Source organism: Notechis scutatus, chromosome 3 (assembly GCF_049901735.1).
Source record: "Notechis scutatus isolate UNSWTSFEM ecotype Mainland chromosome 3, rNotScu1.2, whole genome shotgun sequence".
NCBI lineage: Eukaryota > Metazoa > Chordata > Lepidosauria > Squamata > Elapidae > Notechis > Notechis scutatus.
In genome coordinates, this window is record NC_142011.1 from 138,332,674 (window position 1) to 138,356,437 (window position 23,764).

General features: G+C 34.2%; 1 protein-coding gene across 3 annotated transcripts in view; it reads left to right on the forward strand.

The window, feature by feature from the left end:
- The window catches only part of GMDS (GDP-mannose 4,6-dehydratase), a 271,812-nt gene that overhangs the window by 194,143 nt on the left and 53,905 nt on the right, over positions 1-23,764 (forward strand). For all 3 annotated transcript variants that reach the window (XM_087961217.1, XM_026676615.2, XM_026676616.2), the window contains one exon: positions 5,475-5,571. In XM_087961217.1, the coding sequence (XP_087817343.1) occupies positions 5,475-5,571 (97 nt within the window). The remainder of the gene's footprint in view (positions 1-5,474; positions 5,572-23,764) is intronic.

A 23,764-nucleotide genomic window follows, 5' to 3' on the forward strand; every position in this document is an offset into this window, starting at 1 on the left:
GAAACAAAGCAGCAAGTCCCCAGCATTATCTTCTGAAATTGCCCAGAAGATGCTAATGTAATACACACTGCCTGAGGGAACCTACTCAGAAAAGTAGTATAGTCTTGAAAACATCTGAGATGTCCTCTGATACCTCAAATTGCCCAGATTATCTACAAGTCAGCCAAGCAGTTTATGTTTGAAACTAGGATATATAGATATGATCAACAATTATCTGAGCAACTAGCCCAAGGATGTTTAACTTGCTGTCAGGATATAGTTTTTAATCATATGGGGGGAGGGGGAATCATTTCTTTGGGAACATCTTGACCATTGCCTTTTTTTACAATCCTCTTTCTTGCGATGTGTCAATACTCAGCAAGATCAGAATCATGAAAAGCTTGGTATTCCATGGAAGCAAAAACTGGAATTTGGAGGACAAGACAGGAAGACTGTCGACCCTTTTAAACTTTGGTATTGGGGAAGACTTCTGAGAATACTGTAGATCAGGGGTGTCAAACTCATGGTGTCACGTTGTCACACGTGACATATCGTGACTTTTTTCCCCCTTTGCTAAGCGGGAGGTGGGCGTGGCCAACATGTGACGCATCTGGCCCACAGGCCGCAAGTTTGACACCTCTGCTGTAGACAATGAATAATACAAATAAATCAACCAAGAACTTCTCATTTGTGGTACAAATGACCAGCCTTACATTATCCAATTTTGGATACATTATGCAAAAACCCTAGTGCTCTGGAGAATCTCTAAGGCTTTAAAAAGTGAAAGAAAAAGAGGTTGACCAACTGGCAATGAGTGGACGACCTGAAAGAGAAAGTTAGGGATGGATCATCATGAGGAAAAACTGTCTATGTGGTCACTAAGAATCAGCAATGACTTGATGGATCATAATCAATCCATCAATCAAAATTTTCTGCAACAAAGAAAGTGGATAAGGAACACGTATGAGAATGATTGGCCTAATGCAAAGAAGCATTAGATATTTTTTTTTACATTTTTAGGGGCTTAGCAAATAAAGTTATCTAATATTATAAACAGTTCCATTACTGAAATTTCCCTAACAGTCCATTTTATTTTATTTTATACTTAATAAAAGTACATTTATTGTAAAATTGCCCAAGCATATTTAGATAAAATAGTTAACATCCATTGCAGGTAAAAAGAAATCCTATTAGTCTCAGTCATAATCTCAAACTTATGTTCTATAGATTTTGAAGTATGTTTTCATCCACTTAAACTTTAGTTCTCTTTCCTCTTCTGTCATTACCCTTAGCTCAGATATATATCAGGAACACGCATGACTTTGTAAAGAGAGAAAGGATACTTAGCTCTGATTATTTCAATTGCCCTGACCTGAACATCTCCAAGTTTGCTAGAATTAACAGGACAGCAACAGGAATACTAGCTATTTCAGATGAGAAACTCCATTCTTCCATTCACAATTCATTTCTCTGAAAAGGCACCATTTTCACAGATTTCGTTGCAAAGAAGAAAATTCTAAATCTCAAGTGAAAATAATTTGATCATGAGAATGGAGTAGATATTAAATTGCCTGTTTTCAGAATTTTATGAAACTGTCCAGACACAGTCAGGATATATCATGCTCTGAGTGCCCATATTCAATATGGAGTTAAGTCAAACAAACAAACAAACAAAAGTATTGGGCTTACTTGTTGAGACAATTTCACTGTTATCAACATAGCTACAAGATCTTGAGTTGTACCAGCAACAAAGGCTTTTGGTATGTATGTTGAAATCCAGCAGAATGATCCTATAGGTTTTTACCACCAAAACTAGCTATCGTCTTAAAGCTAAAAGACTGAAGATTGACAGTTTGCTGTTTGTTTGCCAACTTCTCATTTTTAATGAAAACATTTTAAATGTAAAAAGACTAGTGAAGAACAGAGTTTGGTGGGCTCCAGGGGAAGATATTAGCCCATAGATGCCTAGCTTTATGTAAATAAATTATTTATTTCTAGATCAGGATAAAAGAGATGGAACAAAGAAACACACCTCCTTTGTTCACATCTTCACTGTTTTATTATAAGACTGTTGTAAATACAAAAATACTTAGTATTAGTGTTACTGAGGACTCAGAGTTTTGCCTGTAGTCTTGGAAAACAAAGGTTGAGATCCTTGCTGGAGTGGGAAGTAGAAAAATAAGGCAGACTGATGTGCCCAGGGAAATGTCACTTGACCACTGAGGGCCAAAAAAGATTCTGTCAGATTTTGGGTGCATTTGCTGGGGGAACTGGCTGAATAAGGGGTTACCTCAAGCAAGGTTGGAAGTTTTATAATTAGAATTGTGTTTGGATTTTTAAAATTATTTTATCTTATTTAAAAAGTGTGCTGTGTGTAGAACTGTCTTTTCTTTTGGTATCTTTAACAAGGTTGATTTTGTTAAAATCAGGAATTGACCAGAGGCCTTATAATTGGCCTCAGATTATAACCAAGGCTTTTTTTGTTCATTTGTTTCCCTCTGGCATTTGGACAGAGGTAGGATGGAGTTATGATTAGACAGAGAAACCACTTTATAGTGAAGGCTGGGGTGGAGGGACAGCAACAAAGGGACCTAATTTCCCAGATACTTTCACCTCAGCCACAGATACCTCAGAGTTGAAGGACCTCAGAAGAACAACTGGTTTCCCCTTATTATACCTTCCTTACTTAGTTTCACTCATCCTAGCCTATCTTATCAAATGCTACTGGAATTAAAATGAGAATGGATGCCCAGAAAAAAACATTCTTCCAATGTTTTTTCTGTATCCTTGCATTTGCTCATTCTCCCCAGCCCACTGGACTCTACACTAAAGGAGCAAGTAAACTAAACACTATTCAACAACTGTTAAGCCCATGGCTCAAAACAATGACGTTGTTATTCACTGCTTACCAGTGTTTATTTTCCAACTAGAAGACAAAATGACTAAAAATTAGAAGAGTATTAAACATAAATAAATGACAGCAGATTATTGAACTTAGTTCCTAAATAGGGGATAATTCTCATTTGATTAAAATCAGTAGCAATATCTCTACTGATTTATATTTATGGCTTGCGTGAGAAAATTCATCATGGTTGCTGCTAGGATTTGTTTTAAGTATTATCATTTTGATGCTGAGGTTTCTACAGAAGTAACATGAGGGGTTTTGAAAGAGCTATATATTATTATCTTAGTTTGAGGATTTAAAAAAATACTTTCCTGCTGGTATTGGTTTACTTCTTATTTAGAAGCTTGTGAATATCATGTAGCCTTAACTTATTTTCAATTAAATATTTGCTTTTAGATCAATAATTCATTTGCACACAAATAGCAAAAATATAGGAAAATGGTTGAAATATCTTTTTGTTTTTTACAAGCATGCCTGCAGTGTGATCATGGTTTTCGTGAAGCTGATCTTGATACTAATGACAGCTGAGCAGAATTGAAATGTTACATGTTTTTAAGACTGGGCTCTTATTTTTATTCTTTCTGACCAGTTAAACATCTCTGAACATTAACAAGGAAGGAAGGAAACTGGCCATTAGAGTTCTTTTTAAAATGAATACATTCATTCTGGGGATGGAAAAACTCATGTAAAACTTTGGGGTGCATATTAATATACTGTTGTGAATGCATTAGACAAGCTCCAGTGAAGTGGCTAATCTGTTTGACAATTAGTGACAAATTCACTAGTCTAAAAAAATTACTTCCTAAGCTAACTATGCAACATTTTACTTGTGTCAAACAATTATTTCTAAGACTTTGGTTTAGGAATATTTTCTTGTATTGCTTTTCCATCCGAGTCATTATTGCACACTTTATATTGAACTAATCTAGTACAACTTAGTCAAAATTTAAAATTATAGAATGTTTTAAAATCATTAAGCAACACTTGTACTGAAACAGCTTTCTTCCTCTAAGATATTGCTATTTTATGATGATTCCTATTTCAAATGTGATAAGACTATATGTGCAAGAAACAGAAAATATGATGCTGTTGAGAAATGTTTCATTTATTTGAATTAGCATTTGGTCTTACACCACCAATAATGGCCCTCAAATTAAAAAGAACTGAATTAATGAAAAACATATTATAATATGTGCAGTTATTAAATTATATTTGCATAATAAATCCACTATCAAAACAATTCAAGAAGCTTAAATTGATTTGACAAAGAGCAGTCTTAAAGTATTATGTTTAGTCTACTTGCTATAAGAAGCAGTCCCTCAGGAATTGATGAGATAGTTCTGGACTATGTATTTTTAAACTTAAAAAATCAGTCTCATTATACCATATATTTCCTCCATCATTCCTTTTACCTTGGTTAGACACACCAAAATAGAAGAAATTGGACTTTCTTCATTCTACCTTTTCTTTCCATTCTTGTACATACATACATACATACATACATACATACATACATACATACATACATACATACATGAATATTTCTGTAGCAAAGCTTTGATTCCGTATTATTTTAAAACATTGTGATACTTGATGGTTCTCTCCAAATGCAGACAATGACTTGGCTCAGCCAAAATTTACTCCTGTTTCCCATTCAAGTATATTTATTGTGAGGCTGAAAGACATATGGTTGAGGATGGGAATCTTTGATGTTGCAAGAAGTGTTTTCTGGGTCAAAATATATATGGGAACCTCTGAATGTAAGATGGAGAAGTGGAGAGGATTTCTGCTTTATGTAAACACATGCACACAATTTGTTCATTCTGGTTGTAATTCATGAATATGTGGACTCTTTATCTGCTTTTTCCATTTTAGCTTTTTAAAAAGACAGGATGTTGAATAGGCAAAATGATTTTGAGGGGGGAAAAAATAGACCATGTGCTTGTCTACTACACAACAATTTACCTTTTATAAATTCCAAGATGTGGCTTTCTAGGCAATTGTTAATGTCATTGTATAATTCAAGGAACATATTAAACAAAAGTCTGAAAGACTGTTAAAAATAACTAAAATATTATGTTAAAAAAGCAATAAAGAAAAATTAGAAGAATACAGATGTCTGGGTTTTAGTCAAACAATTGTTCAAACAATTTCTGAATAAACTTTTCCATAGACTGTGAAACAGATACAGTTGGATTCCAATACAGTGGATATTCTTGTTAAAAGTTTTGTTGTAGAACAATTTTTATGGGTTGGCACCACTAAAAATATTTAATTGAGATACATACAGAGAGAGAAAATCAAATGTACTTGTTGATATACATTGATGTTTGTATCTGCAAAGTTAAATAATTACATCTCAAAAAGTGGATTTTAGGGTTTTAAAAATATATGCTGCAACTGAAGTAGAGCACACAAAATAAATGAATCTTAGTAAATAAAGATTGTTGTGCACCCATCTATTTTTTTGCTTGTTTCTGTAAGAATATGTTCATGGAGAAAATTAACACAGACCTTGACTATGAATCAGAGAACCAAATTTCCTCTCAAATCAGTAAAGATATGTGATAAATGTTTCATCTCTTTACAGGTGGGAAGGAAAGGATAAGAATGAAGTGGGCCGATGCAAAGAAACAGGCAAGATTCATGTGACAGTTAATCATAAATACTACAGGCCAACGGAAGTAGTAAGTGAAAGCATTCTTTCAGTTTTGTTAATGAATGGTCCAATCACTCAGTCACCAAACTGCAGCATTTGGACAGCTGGTTACAAGAGGTTTGTAATTGCTTCCCTGCTGCTAACTTTCAGTCTTTTCTCAATAGTTACTTGGCCACTTCAGTTGTCTTCAATAAACAAGCGATGAGAGTGATTATTTGATGTTCTGCTTAGCCTAATTTTGATATAATTACAAATGATGCTATGGACAAATAATGCTTTCCAAACTGCTTGGTAAAGAGACAATAACAGAGGCAATATATATAATGTATTTATCATTTCCACTTTCACTTGTTCTATTGGTAAAGAAATTAAGATCCAGCTTGGGGATATAGATGTAGAACATATATTAATTATATCAAAAGATTAAAAACAATATTTAAAAAACAGGCAAATAGTCTTGGAATAGAAGATCTCATACATTTATATTGACAAAAGTTTTGATTTAGCCGCTTTATGTAGAAAGTTAATAATGTGGAGGAAGTCCTGGACTTACAATTGGGACCAAAATTTTCCTTGCTAAGCAAGGCAGTTAAACAAGTCATGCCCATTTATACCTTTTTTGTCATGGTTGTTAAGCAAATCATACAGTCATTAAATGAATCCAGCTTCCCCCATTGACTTTGCTTGTTGCCAGCTGGGAAGGTTGCAAATGATCGCATTACCTCAGGATGCCGCAACCATCATAAATACACATCAGTTGCCAAGTAGTCTAACCTTAATCATGTGATTGTGGGGATGTTGCTACAGTCATAAGTGTGAGGACAACTTGTAAGTCACTTTTTCAATGCTGTTGTAACTTTGTATGAACTACTAAACAAATGGTTGTAAAATAAGGATCACCTGTATTACAGACAATTCATAACCTGAGAGAATGGTTATATCAGGGACTCATAAATGTTTGAAAGAATTTGGTAGACTGCTTTTCTTCTGTACTGTTCCTATGGTCATTAGAGTAAGGTTTTAAAGTAAGTTACATATTCTCAAAACCTAATGTGTGAATGATTCTTAAACAGCAAGGATTTTTAATGAGTGAAATAATTTCTTGACAGGTTTATAGTTTCAATTTTTTTATTGTTTTGAGAACTCGGGGCTTTTCTGTAGAAATAAATCGATGTGAGGATTTTAACAAGAAAACTGAGCAATTCATTATCAGAGAACACTGTTGGTATAGTGATTAATTATGTTTCCCTGATGTCAAGAATTGCTTTTTACCTGTCCTTTTATTAATAATATGAATTGGGCAGTATTTTACATAATTAGGTATTTCTGCCATTGTCTTGGAGCAAACTTTTGAGGAAGTTTATGAGTTCCAGTGAATACCTTGTTAATAAGTTTTCATACTATTTGGCCTGAGAATGTTGCTATTATCCAGTGAGGCATATCTAAGGCTTTTGGCAAGTTGCATGACAGTATCTCTAATTAGTCTAAAGTATCCCCGTTTGTTATAATTCTTATACTTTAGGGATTTTCTATGAAACCTAATAAAGAACTCAGCACCTATGAAGTAACTGTAATTTTATTTACTCAGTATTTAGTTGGAATCATTTTGCTAATGTGTAGGTGGTATTTTAGGAAAGGAATTATAGATATTTGTTTCTCTTTGTGCCCTTATTTTTAGTGAATGGCTTTTTGACTCATTCTGCTTGTCCAGCAAACTGACCATAGTTTGGGCATATATAGATTTATAAAGTATCTTTTTGTTTAAAATCATGGGCCAGAATTATTTTTAAATTGTGCAATTTTTAAAGCGAAAAATATTTATCTTTAGACAAGTATTTGGGATTTCTTGATTTTTACTTCAGTTCCCTCTATACCATGAATTGCATTTTTTGTTCCGCACACCTAATGAAAATCCTTCCTTCTAGTTATGTATGTTCTTGTTTTCCATGTCATCTGGACCTTTCATGTTGAGATCATGTTCAGCAGTCTCACAAGATGGCTAATTTGATGAACATAGTCAGTCACACAATACCGATCTCATTTTTTTTAAAAAAAACTGATGATTACTACTAGTGGTATCTACAGGCCTGGTAATGCCCACAAGCATATTGTTTACTTCAGTAGTAGGTAGTATAGAGCAGCATAGAAATAACTGGGGGGGGGGGGGAATGAAGTGGCAATTAGTGAAACATGTAATTAGCTTAGGAAAACAAGAAAGCCTGAGGAAGAAACTGCACTGGCTCCCTTTGGTATAAGAGAAAAAGATGGGAAAATGCTGTCAGATGTCTGTTATCCAATATATAAGTAAAGAAGAGTTCTAGTATGTCTTCTGGTGTCTGATTCCTGACTTGTCTTACCTCAAGCATTCCATTTAGTTAATCTGGTTATCAGTTAGGAGTTTCTTATACTATTGTAGGAGTTTCTTATACTATTTTGTTTAAGGGACAAAACACAGTTCTTAATCCAATTCCTTATTGTATTTTCCATGACTGTAATAAAGATGCTCTATTTTATTTGTTTATGTATGGGATTATTTTCATTGTGCTACATCTATAACTATAGTGTAAATAAATAATAATAGCATAAAAATAACTAAGAAGCTTTTTCAAACACACTTCTTTATTTTTGTTATTTATTTGCTAGATCTTGCCGTTTTCTCCCAGGAATTTAAGGTGGCATACATGATGCTATCTCTTTCTGTTATCTTTCACAACAATGATCCTGTGAATTAGGTGAGGCTGTGGCGATGTAAGATTCTGTGACCGAGAGTAGACTTGAACCTGGAACTCCCCAGTTCCAGTTCAATACTTTATCATATCATATTGTATCAGAATAGAGCTGGACAGGATCTTGGAGGTCTTCTAGTCCAGCCCACTGCTCCAGTGGGAGATCCCATACCATTCAGACAAGTCACTGTCCAATCTGTTCTTAAAAACCTCCAGTAAGGAAGCACCCACAACTTCTGAAGGCAAGTTGTTCCACTGGTTAATTGTTCTCACTGTTAGGAAGTTTCTCCTTAATTCCAGGTTGCTTCTTTCCTGGATTAGTTTCCATCCATTGTTTCTTGTTCTGCCATTTGGTGCTTTAGAAGATAATTTGATCCCTTCTTCTTTGTGACAGCCTCTCAAATACTGGAATACTAAGATCATGTCCCCTCTAGTCCTACTTTTCTCTATTCTAGCCAAACTCAAATCCTGAAACCGTTCTTCATATGTTTTTAGTCTCCAGGCTTTTAATCGTCTTAGTTGCTCTTCTTTGTACTTTTTCCAAAGTCTCAGTATCTTTGTTGTAAATGTGGTGACTGAATGCAGTATTCCAGGTATGATCTTACTAAGGCTTTATAAAGTGGTACTAGTACTTCACATGATTTTGACTCTATGCCACTGTTTATACAACCAAGGATTATATTAGCTTTTTTGGCTGCTGCCACATACTCTAACTCATGTTTAAGTGACCGTCCACTAGGACTCCAAGGCATCTTACAGTTACTGTTTTTGAGCCAGGTTTTGCCTAACCTGTACTTGTACCTTTGGTTTTTCCTGCCCAGGTGTAAAACCTTGTTTTTCTCCACATTAAATTTCATTTTGTTTGATAGGGCCCATTGTTCATTATTTAAATTTTTTTGCCCCATCCCTTTTGTCATAACTTCCTACTCCCTCACCTGAAAAAAAATCTCTATCTCTTCTTGGAAGGGGAGGAGGATAGTGAGACAGCTTGCTCAGTCTCTGCAATTAAGAGCTTTATTGGAATTTATGAAAAAGAATAACACAACAGCCTTTAGGGAGGCATCACAGCAAATACATCTGGATGCAGGTCTGCCAAGCCCTGACATCGTAATGTTGCAGTGATCCAATCCAGGCTTGTACTAACTTAAGATGTTTGGGGAAGAGGTTGCATTTCTGTAGAATTGGATTGCTGGAGACTACTTCACTGGCCGTTCAAAGATGCTATCCTAGACTGCAGCCTCTTGATTCTAATTTGGATTCTGGCTGGCATAGGATCCTGCAAATCCACACTCAACATCTCCATAAGTATATTTGCAGGTCGTGAGGCAGAAAGTTGCACATCTTCATACATTTTCTGATAACCAGCATATTGCATAACACTGCCAAGAGAACACAAGTTCCCAGTAGCACTTAGGATATATAGGTGTTGCAAATTATATATTCATTATTTATTAATATATCTGTTACATTGATATCCTACTGCAATCATGGGTGGGCATATTCCTAGGCTTTTTATGTGTCAAAATCCCTTGGTGAACCTGTGGGAATAATTACTAGACTGAAGGTGGGTTTCCATGGTTACTGCTGCTTGGGAATTTTGACCTCAATGCTCTGGGAGTGGATTTAGAGAAGAGTCAAATTTAGAAACAAGTGATTTAAGAACTCAGAAGAATTCCTAAAAACACAGGGGAAATCTTCGTTTTTCAATAGCTCTGGAGTTTCAGTGAGGGGAGAGTGGAAGTCAAATTTAGTAAATTCAGATAAGAACTCATTGTGGCCCTTACCAGGAGGAGGAGGTGACATTTACCCATGCTTGTATCAACTCTGGGATGGATAATAGAAGGGGAGGAGGATAGTGAGGCAACTACAGTATGTACAAAATGCAGCCGCTTGCCTAAAGATATATAACATCCAAGTTGTCGCAAGCACTACATTGGTCACCAAATAAAATTCAAAGCACTATTACATATAAGGTTTGGTACCAGAGGACTCTGGTTTGAGTTGAATTGATTCATCTTGATTAGGAATGTTGAGGGTTCAGGAAATTATATTTTTTATGGTGGGCGGGGTTCTCAATTCTTACAGAAAGGGTTGCAGAGATTTTTATGGCATCCTCAACTTTTAGAAAAACGATGTGAAAACTGAACTGTTCTGGACAATGAGCTTGATTGTTTGCTTTCAGATATTTTATTATTGATAATAACCACTAGTGATATTACCTAGTAATGTCTGCAAGCAAACAAGCAAGCCCAAGAGCACCAAGAATTCAAGATTTCAAACTCTAATTTTTAATTTATAATGTTGCTGGAAGGACACATAGGCAGTTCCTAATGAAGGTTTTATGTTTCTGTATTTTAGGGCTAGATGTAAACTATTTGGAGATTTGGATTTGGCAGTATACAAATAATGTAAATAAATAATCTCCTTAGCTGTCTGGATAAACGGGTAGAAAGTTAAAGTCCCACACTGCCGTAACATGTATTTCCTTGGATTCTCCATCCCTCCCCCACCCCTCCTCCATCCACCCCTTGCCCCCTCATTTTTCATCTGGTGATTCTGTTTTAAATTCTTGGACCTTTCTTGTAGAAAATATGTAAGCAAAATGCAAAACAAAAACAGAAACAAGAAAACTGAGAAGGTGAGTATAAGTTTTATAAAGCACATGAGCATAGTGTGTAAGGGAAGACCATCAGCCACAAGACAGTGGGCTGCTAATTCCTTACTCTGAAAAGGGCTTGATGGCTCACAAGTTATATTTAAATTGTGTTCCCTTGGTGTCTTTATTAGTCTCACCCTTTTAAACTTTTCCCAGTTCTTTCTCTCCACACAGACCTCAGATTACATCATACCACAGGGAAAGAGTGACTCAGTGGAGGAAAAAGATCATGATATGCAGACACTGTGTTTAAGTGACTGTTCGCATATAGAATTGCCAGAAATGGATTCACATACTATGATTTCACACAATATGTGTAAAGATGTTGGATGTAGAATGCAGATTGCTGAAAAATGTTTTAGCTTCCACTATTGAAAAGAGATGTCTGTATGGCCAAAGATATGCCTGATACTGCATAAACAAATCTCACATACTAGAAAAAGAGCTTTAGTAGTTTATTCCTTTGTCCTCATCCAAGAATATTTGTTTCCATAATGTACAGAACTCCCAGAATTCAGCATTCCCAACTCCAATGTCAAACCTGGTCAACTCGGACAGAGCAACTGTTGAACAGGAGACTAAATAATACATTTAGATCAGGGTCTCCAACCGTGGCAACTTTAAGACTTTGGCTGAGGAATCCTGGAAGTTGAAGTCCACAAGTCTTAAAGTCGCCAGGGTTGGAGACCCCTGATGTAGATAGGTAGAATACATGTCTGGTTTTTATCCAGCATCAACAATAGATACTCAAAATCTGTTAAGTGCTTAATGGTGCACTTGGATAAAAGATACTGATTGTAACATACTTTGGATCTTGCAATTATGATATTTTTAAAACTGCTAGAAGAAATCAAGTCCATCTCCTTAATCCAAGAAGATAACTGTAATATATGCACTACTATTTGCTTCTGGAAGACAAATTAATCTGATGTCCTCAATGCTTCAAGGCCTTGCTTATCTAATTCATGAATTACTGTATTTCTTCTCCTGCTTCTCTTACTCTTAGGGAAGATGATACACATACACACACACACCAAAAATTCTAGACTTTCCACATGCCACTGAATGGTTAAAAAAAAAAGTGTAATATCCAACAGTTTGGAGAAGGGCTGCTGGAATGTTGAAATACTGTATGTGCATTTTGTATTTGCTTCATCTAATAGTTTTTTTCTTCTCTAAAAAGGACCGTAATATTAACCATATATTTTTCTACAATCTTTACTTTTTTAAAAAAATATGGGTAGGGATTTTTGGAATTGTGATACTTTCTTCCATCTGGAAATTAACTTCATCACCATTTCTGGCTACTCAGGAGATATGGATAGACATCCATTTTGTGTTCTCTCATATTCAGATTTACAAATGTATATTTGCTTTCTTTTTAAATTTATCTCCTCTTTACACCTTACATTAATTTCTACAACCTTCTTATTACACTCACAATTGGCTTCAGTTGCTCTTTATCTTCTTGGACATCATTAGAATAAACTTTGAGCTTATATATTCTTTGGATAAAATAGTCAACTGCATGCTTCCAGATTTTGCTAGATCCTGTTTAAATACATGCACTCACACAAACACACAAAGAAAAACATTTTAATGATGATTATACTGTCCCAACATCAAGTCCAAAGCATTTGTGGTGGTTCATACTCTGAAGAGGTATGAATCTTAAAAAATATAATGAAAATGATCATAAAAACCCAGTTTTCTTTCCTTTTTTGCATATATATCTTTATTTATTTATATTTCAAAAGAGATGCAAGTCTGAACATTGTTCAAATAGCTAGATGAGATATACAGTCTCTTAACACAAACTGCATTTCATTTCACTTTTTCTATGGCCACATTATCATTATGGTTTGATTCATTTTTAAACAGAGGAAAGGGGGTGCTGGTGTTTTCCATGACTAATAATGTTGCATTGAGTGTAATTTTCAATTTTTTTTATATTTTGAAGGGGAAAAAAATCCAGATACACTTTCTTTTCCCCAAACCAGAGAATATGTCAACATCTGAAAATCACTACTTCAGTAAATTATTACCTTTGTCTTTCTGAACTGAATCATTGTGTTAGCCAAAATATTTATATCATTACTTCCTACAGTCTCAACATTAACTTTCAGTGAGAGTTACTATCAGCTTAAAATGAGCCTTGGTATTTTTGAAGCTTATCATAATCAACATGCCTATTTTGATAGCAAAATATTTATATTTGCAAAGAACAGCAGTGAGGAAAGGCTTTCCAGTGAGTTTTAAGCTATTCTTGGCTTTTGGTTACCATTTTATATTTGGCATGTTTATCTTAAAAGTGGCATTAAAATAGTACAAATATCTTGCTGTTGTACGCAACTTTTTACAACAACTTATTAAAATAATAGAGCCACCATACAGCTCAGACCTCCTAAACATACAGTAATATTAAACGAATATTAAGAAGCAACAATGCTACAGCACTTGCAGAATATAGAACACCCCTTAACTCAAATTAAGGGGTACCGTTTAACATGGCGTTCAGGTTTTGTATAATGTCACTTCTGCCTTTTCTTGCCCTTATTTTTTCATATTTTGCATGAAATGCCATAGTTATTTGAAAAGAGGACAGCCCATATGTAAAACAATATGCTAAAAAGAAAATTGAATGGGAAAAATCATTTACCTTCATTATGATATTTTCAGCAAATCCAATATGGCCTCTTTATTTTAAAAGTAAATTATTTGGGAAAAGGTAGTAAAATAGAGTAAACAAATGAATTTTTGAAAATATATATACTATGCACAGAAGGAACAAACAAGTGAAATAATTGACACAATGTGGATGAAAGTCCCTGAAGCTCAGCATGGGAATACTGAAAAGAATCCAGGCTTATGTCTTCAATGAATCACAAAGCTTTCTAGATAACTTTGGTCTCTTTCTCAATCCAACTGACTGCACAGAAGACAATAGTAAGGGTTTGTCTGCTGCCTTGAGCTCCAGAGAAAAGTTAGGTTACAAATGCAGGAATATATAAACAAACAGCGATTTATCCAAAAATAAAAATGAGTTGTACTAATATGATCACTGACCCAGTGCTATATTTCCCTTATTTCAAATACTAATATTCTGCTGAATGAAATTATAACCAAATAGTGATTTTAGAGTTTAAACAGTAAGAATGAGAAATCAGCTAGGAAAGAAAAATGGTTATTAAACAGCAGGGCAGCCGCAATGTGCAACATTGGTGCAATAGGATTGTGTGTTTGTTAGTAGGATTCACTGGGTTAGGGATTTTCTGTCTTTCACTGTGAGTTGCAGTGTGTTGCGGGAGGTGCACTAAGGGAGGCTTGGCCAATCTCACTCTGCACATGTTGTACACTGACAATAAAGGTTTGAATACAGTTGGATACTTACCCTGAGATATAAAATATATGACTAAATCCCATGTTTTCCTGCCTGTTATAGCAGCTTATTTATTTTAACATGGTCTCTCAGATTTGTAAGTGAAATATTACTCAGCATCTCAAATCTAGTGTTTCGCTGTGTTATTACTAAAAAAAAAAAAAACAACTCAACTTTCATTGTGATATTTCTGTCTTTACATATTCAAACAGTTATTGGGATAGAGTAGAACATAAAAAATAATTTAGGACAAATATGGTATATATCCTTCATAAAAGAGACCCGGTTTAGTGAAATGCTTAAGGCACTGTGCTAGAAATTATGAGACAGTGAGTTGTAGTCCTCCCTTAAATATGAAGCCAGCTGAAGGACCTTAGGTCAGTCACTCTCTCTCAGCCCAAGGAAGCAGGCAAATGGCAAACCACTTCAAAAAAAAATTGCCAAGAAAAGTGTAGGGATTAGTCCAGGCAGTCATCAGGAGTCAACACTGATTTGAAGGTGCAGCAACACATTTGTACACGCACATGCTCCAAGACACACAAACAGACCTCCGACATAACTTTTTGTCCTCAATCGTCTTTTTCCTGTTCTAATTTACTCTAGCATCATCCAATTCAATGAATCCAGGGAAATGCCACTTCTAGAATCAACCTGTTTTATGCTAGATAGTTAATGTGATTGTTGCCATTCATGTCATTTTTCTTCACTTATCCACTGTTTCAACCATGCTGCATTGCTGGCCTACCTCCCACCCCCACAGCTTCTCACCTCCATTCTTGTCATTCCTGAGCTTTTAAAGCCACCCAAGTGTCATCTGTGAACTGCACAAAATCATTGATCTTCCTGAGAACATTAGCCTGTTCTTCTAAACCTGCCATCTGATCCCTTCTAATTGACAGCTCTTAGTCTCAGAAAGGTATACACTTACTTCCTCAAAATTAAGTGAAAATTGTGTTACCCTATGGATGTAATAGCTTGCTTGATATGCAAAGTTACTCTTTCCTTACAGTAAGACAAAAGGCTGGCTGAAGTAGATATTTATTCCTTTAAACTATTTGGGAATGAGAAAAATGAATGGAAAAAAGGATTGGTATATATACTAAAGTAGCCAAAGAAGCCACTGAAGAAGCCAAAGTGCCCATTGCTTTGTTGCTCATTCCTGAAGCAAGTATACAGTACAGTTTGCTTCAAAGACACAACCCAGATCTGGACCTTTCCATATATTGAATGACAGCTAGACAGTGCGGGGCACTTTTCTAAAATCACCTCTGTGTTTGTGTGCATGTGTGTTAGCATGTTTTCTCTAACTGAAAAACAAATCATGATCTTGATTGGAAGGAATAATTGTTAAAATTATAACTACTGAAACAATATAGTTTAAGGGGCTAAAAATACAAGTAGCGGTTGTATTTCTATGATTGGTTAAGACAGCTGCCCTTACCAATTCTGAATGTTTCATTCATTTATTTGTGGTATCAAACACTGTTCTATAGTCTACACAGCACGCCACGCTATTAACTCTAATCCTTTTTAGATAGTTTAGAATAATCATAATTTTTCTTTTAACTTAATTGTAATTGTATTGTTTTATTTGGTGGGTATATAACCAAATAAAGATTGATTTCATTTTGATTTTATATTTGTAGTTTTTGTACAGCACCAGACATTATGTGATTTTCAATATCAAGATTTATTGATACTGAAAATTACATTGCTTCAGTTGCTTTAATAATCTAAAATTGTGGTAAAATAATGCTTCCATGGTACACAACTCAGTGAATTTATTTTAGTATTTTTTGTATAGTTGTATTTGTTCATAGTAATAATATTTGCATTAATTGAGGAGCTTTGGGGCTTTTTTAAATCAAATTGAAACATACATTCAGGCTTTATTTTTGTATTTCAGAAGTATTTTTTAATGACTGATGCATTTGTTTACCCTGCTTGTTTGCTTTTGCTTGCTGTCTTTAGGTAGCATTTGGCCAAATGGGCCTGATGCAGAGTCACTTTCTCAAAGGATTAGCCAAAGCACTGGATTCTACTAATCACTTCTGCAATTCCAAATGCAGAATCTCCATAAGGAACATGGCTACATCTGAAAAGCTCTGAGGAAATAATAATATGCCTATTATTTTGTTCTTGTATGGTCATCCTAGTGAAAGGCTTGCAGTAAGCTTTCCTCCACAAAATAATAGAATTAAAGTATTCTATCAATTTTTTTTAGCATTTTTAGTAAAATACTGTACATTTAGAAGAACAGTCCTACATTCAGCGACAACTTTTTCATTATTACATTGCAGATTAAGTAGGGGAAGTCCTTTCCTTGTAATGTAGATAATTATATGTATTTTTATTCCTTCATTTTTGTAAATGTAAATAGATATAAAATATAAATTCAATGTAAAATTAATGTTTGAGACTGGAGAAGCTAGTTTTAACTTTTTCAAATTACTTTTGAAATTACTGAAAATCATGTTGAAAAAAAAAAGACTGATTAATTAAAAGAAGTCTTAGGTGAATTGCTCAATTATTGGAATCTAGTGATTTGGTAAATAAAAATGGTGACAGTTCACAAAGATTACTAGGTAGAAATAGAAATACATATTATTTCCATAGCAAGCAAGATAAAAGCAGGAAGAGTTAAATTGATTATTTTATTCAAAGGAGAAAATATGTTCTTATTTGGATATCACATCTGGAATTTGTACTTGTGAAGCAGAAAAATGAAACTTTGCCCTTGGTTTTGTTGATTAGGAAGATTTGGTGTTATAGGAATAGCTAGTTATATATTAATGTGTGAAAGCAAAAAAGATGAGGTTGGAGTATCTTGTACAGTGTTAAGAAGAGTTGGAAGTCAACGCCCCTTTTCTTTTCTTTCTTTTTCCTCTTTCCCCTTGTATCTCACGCTCCCTTTCCTCCCCTCAATTTCCTATTTTTTTCTTGTCTTCTTTGTATTTATTTTATTTAATAAAACAAAAATGATAAATTAAATTATTGGAATCTAGTTTTAGATCTTTGCTTGAAATATCAGTAAATCTTGCCAAATGCTTAAACAGCCTTGAACACTGTATTTATATTGGAAGGAAGGTATAAATCCTCATTAAAGATATAAAATAAATTAATGAATCTCCAATTTCTTTTAGAGCAGTTCTTCTGAGTTAAATAAAGCTATTGTAAGCAATAGTGCTGTAAATGCTGTGCATCCCTGGGTCTGATTTTCCACAAGTACAACATTGAAGGTAATACATCAAATCAAGAAGTGAAAATGTAGCAGACAATACGTTTTCTCTTCCTGTGTTCCATACTCTTGTTATTAAGTCTGTGTTTAAATCTAATTATAATTGCCAAAAATAATCAGTAAAAAAGTGAAGGAAATATATTGAAATGAGTGTATGAATATATGAGAGAAAAATCAAGGGAGAGATCTTCGTATCCAAAACATATCTGATAATTCCTGCAGGATCCCTCTACATAACCTTCTCCAGATATTTTTGAGAAGGGGAGCAGGACAAACTCACCCCCACACACAACTTCTCAAGCATCACTTCTATACTATCACTGAATTATATTGGTCTAGTAAGCCTTTTGGGAATTGGGGCAGTGCAATTCAGACAGTATAATTCACTTATTACTGCTGGCAAAGGACCCAGACAGTTTGGAGAATCAGAAGGGGGACAAAATAAGAAAGGTCTCGAGGGGGAAATTTCTTGGATGAGAAAGGTTTGAGTAATCTATCCTAACAACCAACTATCCCTGCAAATGCCCATTGTGGTAATAGTATAACAGTACAATCAAAGAATTTGGAACAGGTTTTAAAATTGACAACTCACAATTGCACTCTAAATAATTTGAGGCACATAATTCAAATATGTGCTGCATTAAAATATTATCTGTAGTAAAAAATTCACACAGTTGTAAATAAGTGTTTAAAAAGCTATTTTTTGAATATGGAAATGCAAAATAAGTTCATTGACACACATGAACAATCTTTCTTCCATCTGGCTTTTACATTTTATAGTAAATTCCAGAAGAATGCATGACAGAATCATGCTGAATAAAATAAAATTTATATTTCAAAGTAAGTAACTACAGTTTTTGTTACATATCCACATTTACAATTCCCCATTTTTCTAGTATTTTCCAAACTGGATAGAGATCTTCAATTGTAATGAGCACAGAAAACATCACAGTTATTACATATCTTTGGATTAGCTCTTAAAAGCATAGCCTACATTTTCTCTCTCTGAAAAAATAGTCTCTCCCTGGGTAAGAAGTGGGTAGACAACAAATTTAAGTAAATAAATAAAATAAAAGCAAATATCTTTGAGTGGAATTGCCTTGTGTTCTGTCTATACATACTGTCTAATTCTTGTATGTATCCTATTTGTTTAGTTACTTTTGATATAACCTTTAAATCACTATGCTTTTGGGCAGCAATTCTTTTGATCCTAGATTCTGTTTCCTTCTGTTGGGAGGATTAGAAAGCTGCCTGTTATGATCAAATTGTTAACACAGGAAATGTGAGGTATTAATCAACTTTCAGGTGAGTGATGGCACTAGGTTTGTTCTGTGAGGTATCTGGTAACTATGCAGCAAAATCTGCCAAGTTCTCTTCATCCTATCTTGAACCACAGCTGAGTGCATGTTGTGGCAGTTATTCTTTGCTCCAAATAGTCTTCCTGTAGTGCTAATCCGGTGCTTTTAGCACAGCCTTTTATTCCTGTGCACTCTAAGTTAAAGAGGTTTTTTTTTTTTAAAAAAAAAAAAACTTTTTAGTGACTTTTGGTTTGGGGCCCCATCATGTTTGGGGAAGAGTTGATTTATATAATCTGATGAACTCATTTCAGTTCAAAGAAATACGGGAAGGAAGAATATAACCATTAACACTATTCTGTAAATATTACTTAAGAGATTATAGAATGTTATAAAATGGCATTATAAGAGGCTACACAAGTTCAAAACATCATATTTAGACTTATATGTACACATGCAAACATAACTAACTTGCTATTCCCTTTATGCAAACTATAGAAATAAGTAAGATGTGTTAATCCAAGGAATTAAAACATGAAGTAAGAAAAAAGAAGGAAATATAACTAAATCAAGGTTACACCTGATCATTTCACTGTATTTCTCCATACCTTTCTTTCATGCAAGATTGGTATTAGTCTTTCAAGGTAATCCAAACAAGAAACAGAATCAGGAACATCAGTACTATCTTTACTGTAAAATTACAGTATATTAAATAGAATCTTGTAAGAGTAAAAATATTTCTCCTCTCCTCTCTTTATTTTCCCCCATCTGCGGACTGAGCTGCTCTATATTCCTTTTGTCTCCCAAGGTCTCCATCATAGGAGTATAGAATATAGAATAATATCCTAAACTGTCTATAATAAACTATAATGTGGTCACCCAATAACGTAATAATATCCCACATATATAATGTAGGATATTATAATGTGGTAATAATGTTCCAAAATTTTCTCTAAATGGGCCTTCAGCATCAATGCAAATTTCTATTTTAAAAGAAAACTTAATTTTAAAATACCACAAAGCATTTTCTTATTCATAAAACCAAATTCTGCAAACAATGCCTATGACTATCTGAAATCTTTTTAGTCAGGCTTCAGTTAGGCTTTATTCAGGACAGAATGTAAAATGGAAGCCTTGGCCATTCTTGTGGATTATATCTCTTGCCACCAGAATGGTTCATTTACATTTTTCAACTATCTTTGAAAAATTGATTGAAGTATCCCTCTGGATTAGCCGCAAACATTAGGAGAATGGAAGCATTTTTCTGCAGTAATTCCACTATTGGAGTTTCTGTGAAAGGTGATGTGGTGTGGGGAATCAGCCAGGAGTTTGTTCTCAACTTTACTGTAGGATGATGCTATTTCTCCCTTTAATAGCTCCGGTATATTTTGTGGGATACAACAATTGCAACTGCAGTGTCATACCATGCTGATGACTTCCAATTGTATAATCTCAGGCCAGAGATAAAATGCCATCAATAATGCCACGTCCCAGTGTGTGGAACTAGTTAGAATTTGGATGAGATGAAGTGGATTAAGGTTGAATAATCAGTAAGGTTGAATAGCATTTGTTACCTTCAAAATATTACATCTCTGCTTGAGAATCTGCAGTGGCTTTCTATGAAATCCTAGATACAATTCGAAGTGCAGGTACATTACCTACAAAAAAAGCCTACATTTCTTGGCACCAAGGGAATTGCAAAATCACCTTCTCCAATCAAAATTAACCAACCTAATAATCTGAAGGTAGGGCAAGTTATCTACTGCTAAAGAATTACTTTAAATAATCAGTGTTATGATTTTTAAAGCATTTATAATCTAATGAGTTTCTTTATTCCTCATGTTAAAAAAAAACCAGAAGGTTGAAGGTAATGTCCTTATTTATATATCTACATTTCCTCTTCCTACAAATAAATTGAAATCCCAAAGACATGGCATTACATTGGATATTTTTATTTCAGTAGCAGGTTTGAAAACACAGAACTGGTCTCATAAAAATGGAGTCAAAATTTGCCATTTCTTGTGGAAGAGATTGTTTATTTTTCTTAAATCCAGAGACATTATTTGGATTTTTTTTTCACAACTGAACAGAAAATAAAAAAGTTTGCTTTGTTGTTCTTCAATTGCTAAATCATGTCATGGCCCTATGAACCATAGCATGCCAGGCCCCCCTCCATTCTTCACTTTCTCCTGAAGTTTGCCCAAATTCATGTTCTTATGTCACTGACACTATCTAACCATCTCATCCTCTGCCATTCCCTTCTCTTTTTGCCTTCAGTTTTTCCCAACATCAGGATCTTTTCCACTGAGTCCTCCAGGTTCAGTGTTTGTTCTTCCAAAGAACAGTCAGGGTTGATTTACTTTTAAAAATACAATGGAAGTCGAAATCCATATCTTCTTTGATGAAATCACCCCTTTCCTAAGAGGTTTGTAGGGGGCGTGCATAAGCCCACCAACTTGCCTACCATCCCTGTCCTATTGTTTCTTTTTTATTTTTCTTATATGTATCCATTTCATGTACTCATAACTATGTCTATACTTATACCTGTAATAAATCTCTAGTTTTCATAATTACTATTTCATCAGAAGAAATTCAGATGCTACAGTACCTTTCAAAGGTCCAAAAACAGGGAGCCTGTACGTTGAAACTCTGTTTTACAAAGTAAATTCTCTTACCTGGAAATTTCCTGGATGTTAAGTTGAAGGGACATGTCTTTTTTGTTCCCCAAAATTTCTAGTCATATGTAACTCAGTGTAAAGAATGCTCTGGAAGCCAAATTATTTTTTCTGTGCCTTAGTAAGATGAGTAAAACTCTCATTCAGTGATCTAAAACTGTAAATGTAGATTCTCAGTGAGTAGTTAAATTTAATGTATATGCTCTGAGGTGAATATGGATAGTAAAAGTACTATAGAATATGGATCTGTAAGGGGTGTGCATAAGTGCACAATCGTGCCTACCGTCCCTGTCCTTTTGTCCCAATTTATTCGTACCTATTTCTTGTAGTCTTACTCATGTTTATACTTTTACCTATTATCTTGTAAGCAATTGACAAATCAAATCAAATAAATATGGGTTTGCATTGAATCTAGAATTCCTTGTGTACTTAAAATGTGACAGTTCAGAATTTTGGACCATATGGGATATACAAGCGCACACATGAAGGATTTATGTCAAGTGTTGTTCTTAGTGTTTTGCTGAGGTAACTTTTTTAGTTAAATTGCTTTAAATGTGTAGAAATAATATTTTTATTTTACATGTTTATATAATGCATAATGAACAGGTAATTTATTATATCAAGTAGAGAAGACAGTGAAATATAGTAGAATTGGGCAACAGACAAATTGTAGCAGAAAAAAAATTCTATGATGTACAAAAATAAGAACATTCTGTTTCTGAAGCACCTGTGTTTCAAAGACTGGTTTTGTTGTCAAGTTGTTTTAAATGGGAAATGCCTAGTCATCATATACTGGTAGCATTCTTATAGTTATAAAAACAATTTTGCTGTAGTAAAGACAAGGTTTGGTTTCGAAGAACTTTTGGGGTGGAAGAGTCAGGAATAAAATAATCCTTCCAAACCATGTTTGCTGACAGATAAATGAATTCTCACTCTCATGACAAAACCACATTATAAGAGGTGGGAGATAAAATTGTAGAGTTATAAGGAAAAGTTTATGAATTTGGCACCACTTTTCTTCACTGCATGAAAATTATAAGCACCTGAAAAAGACTATTTGATAATATTCTGTAATTTATATGGTTAATATAAGTAATGTTTTATTTCTGATCTTTGAATGGCAAGCTTGTTGCTGGTCTGGAATACTTTACCTTAAATCAACTTATATAAAACACTAGCTAATGAAGGAAGAAACCAGGGTTTGACCAGTAGCATTTAAAATTAGCTATTCAAAGTAACTTTGGCAGTTTCTTTACTAATATTATCTCAGTATTAGTAAAGTGCAGCATTATGCTAAGCAAAAAATGTGTGTGAATCATATTTTTGTTCTTTAACATCTAGTAATGTATGAATCTGACAAGGTTTCATAGTATTTCACAAACATGTTATTCATTCTGTTCTGATTATCCATGTTAAAAGGATAATGATCAGAAAACTGCCATAATCTTGCTGCAATCGTCATGCCACAAATCTAGTTAAAATGTTAACATGGAGTTGATGTATTATATTATGAACCAAAAAAAAATTGTATGATATTTTTAATATACAATTTGGTTTACACTGTACTTTTTGTTAACCATCAAGAGTTATTTTTTTATTGTGGCAACATGCAGATATGTTTCATAAATAAATAAAGTAAATAATCACACAGGTGTTTGCACTTTATGAGTATAGTTCATCTCAGAACAAAATTAATGTTTTGGGATTATTGAGATCATAACTCCTAGGATTTCTAACCAGTATACCCAAATACAATGTCCATGATCTCCAGTTTATACAGAAGATTTGGTTCATATTGGAGGCAATCTGCAATCTCCAGCATATAATTCAAACAACTCATGTCCTTGAAGTTCAGAAGCACCCAGTTAGAAGTAATTCACACAATCGAAAAGGAATTTGGAGAATGGTGAGCAGATGTAATAGGAACTTGATGTTCAAAGCCTCATGTCATTCTCACAGCTCAACTTAGGTGGAATGTACCTGTTATTAAGCTGCTGAAAGAGGAGACCTATTGTCACAATTCTTTTGACCTGTTCTAAATATTAGAAATTGCTAGTGATCACAGTGCAACAAAGATATTTATTTGCATAGGGTAGGACATAGGAAGAGACTGTAATTTAGCCTCTTTGTGCAAGCTTTTTAATAGATCAAATTATCTTTCTATGTATTGGTTAGATTCCAGAACCATTAGGACATACATTTTTAGTAGATATTAATCTGATGTGTAAAAACCAGAACTGTAATTCTATATA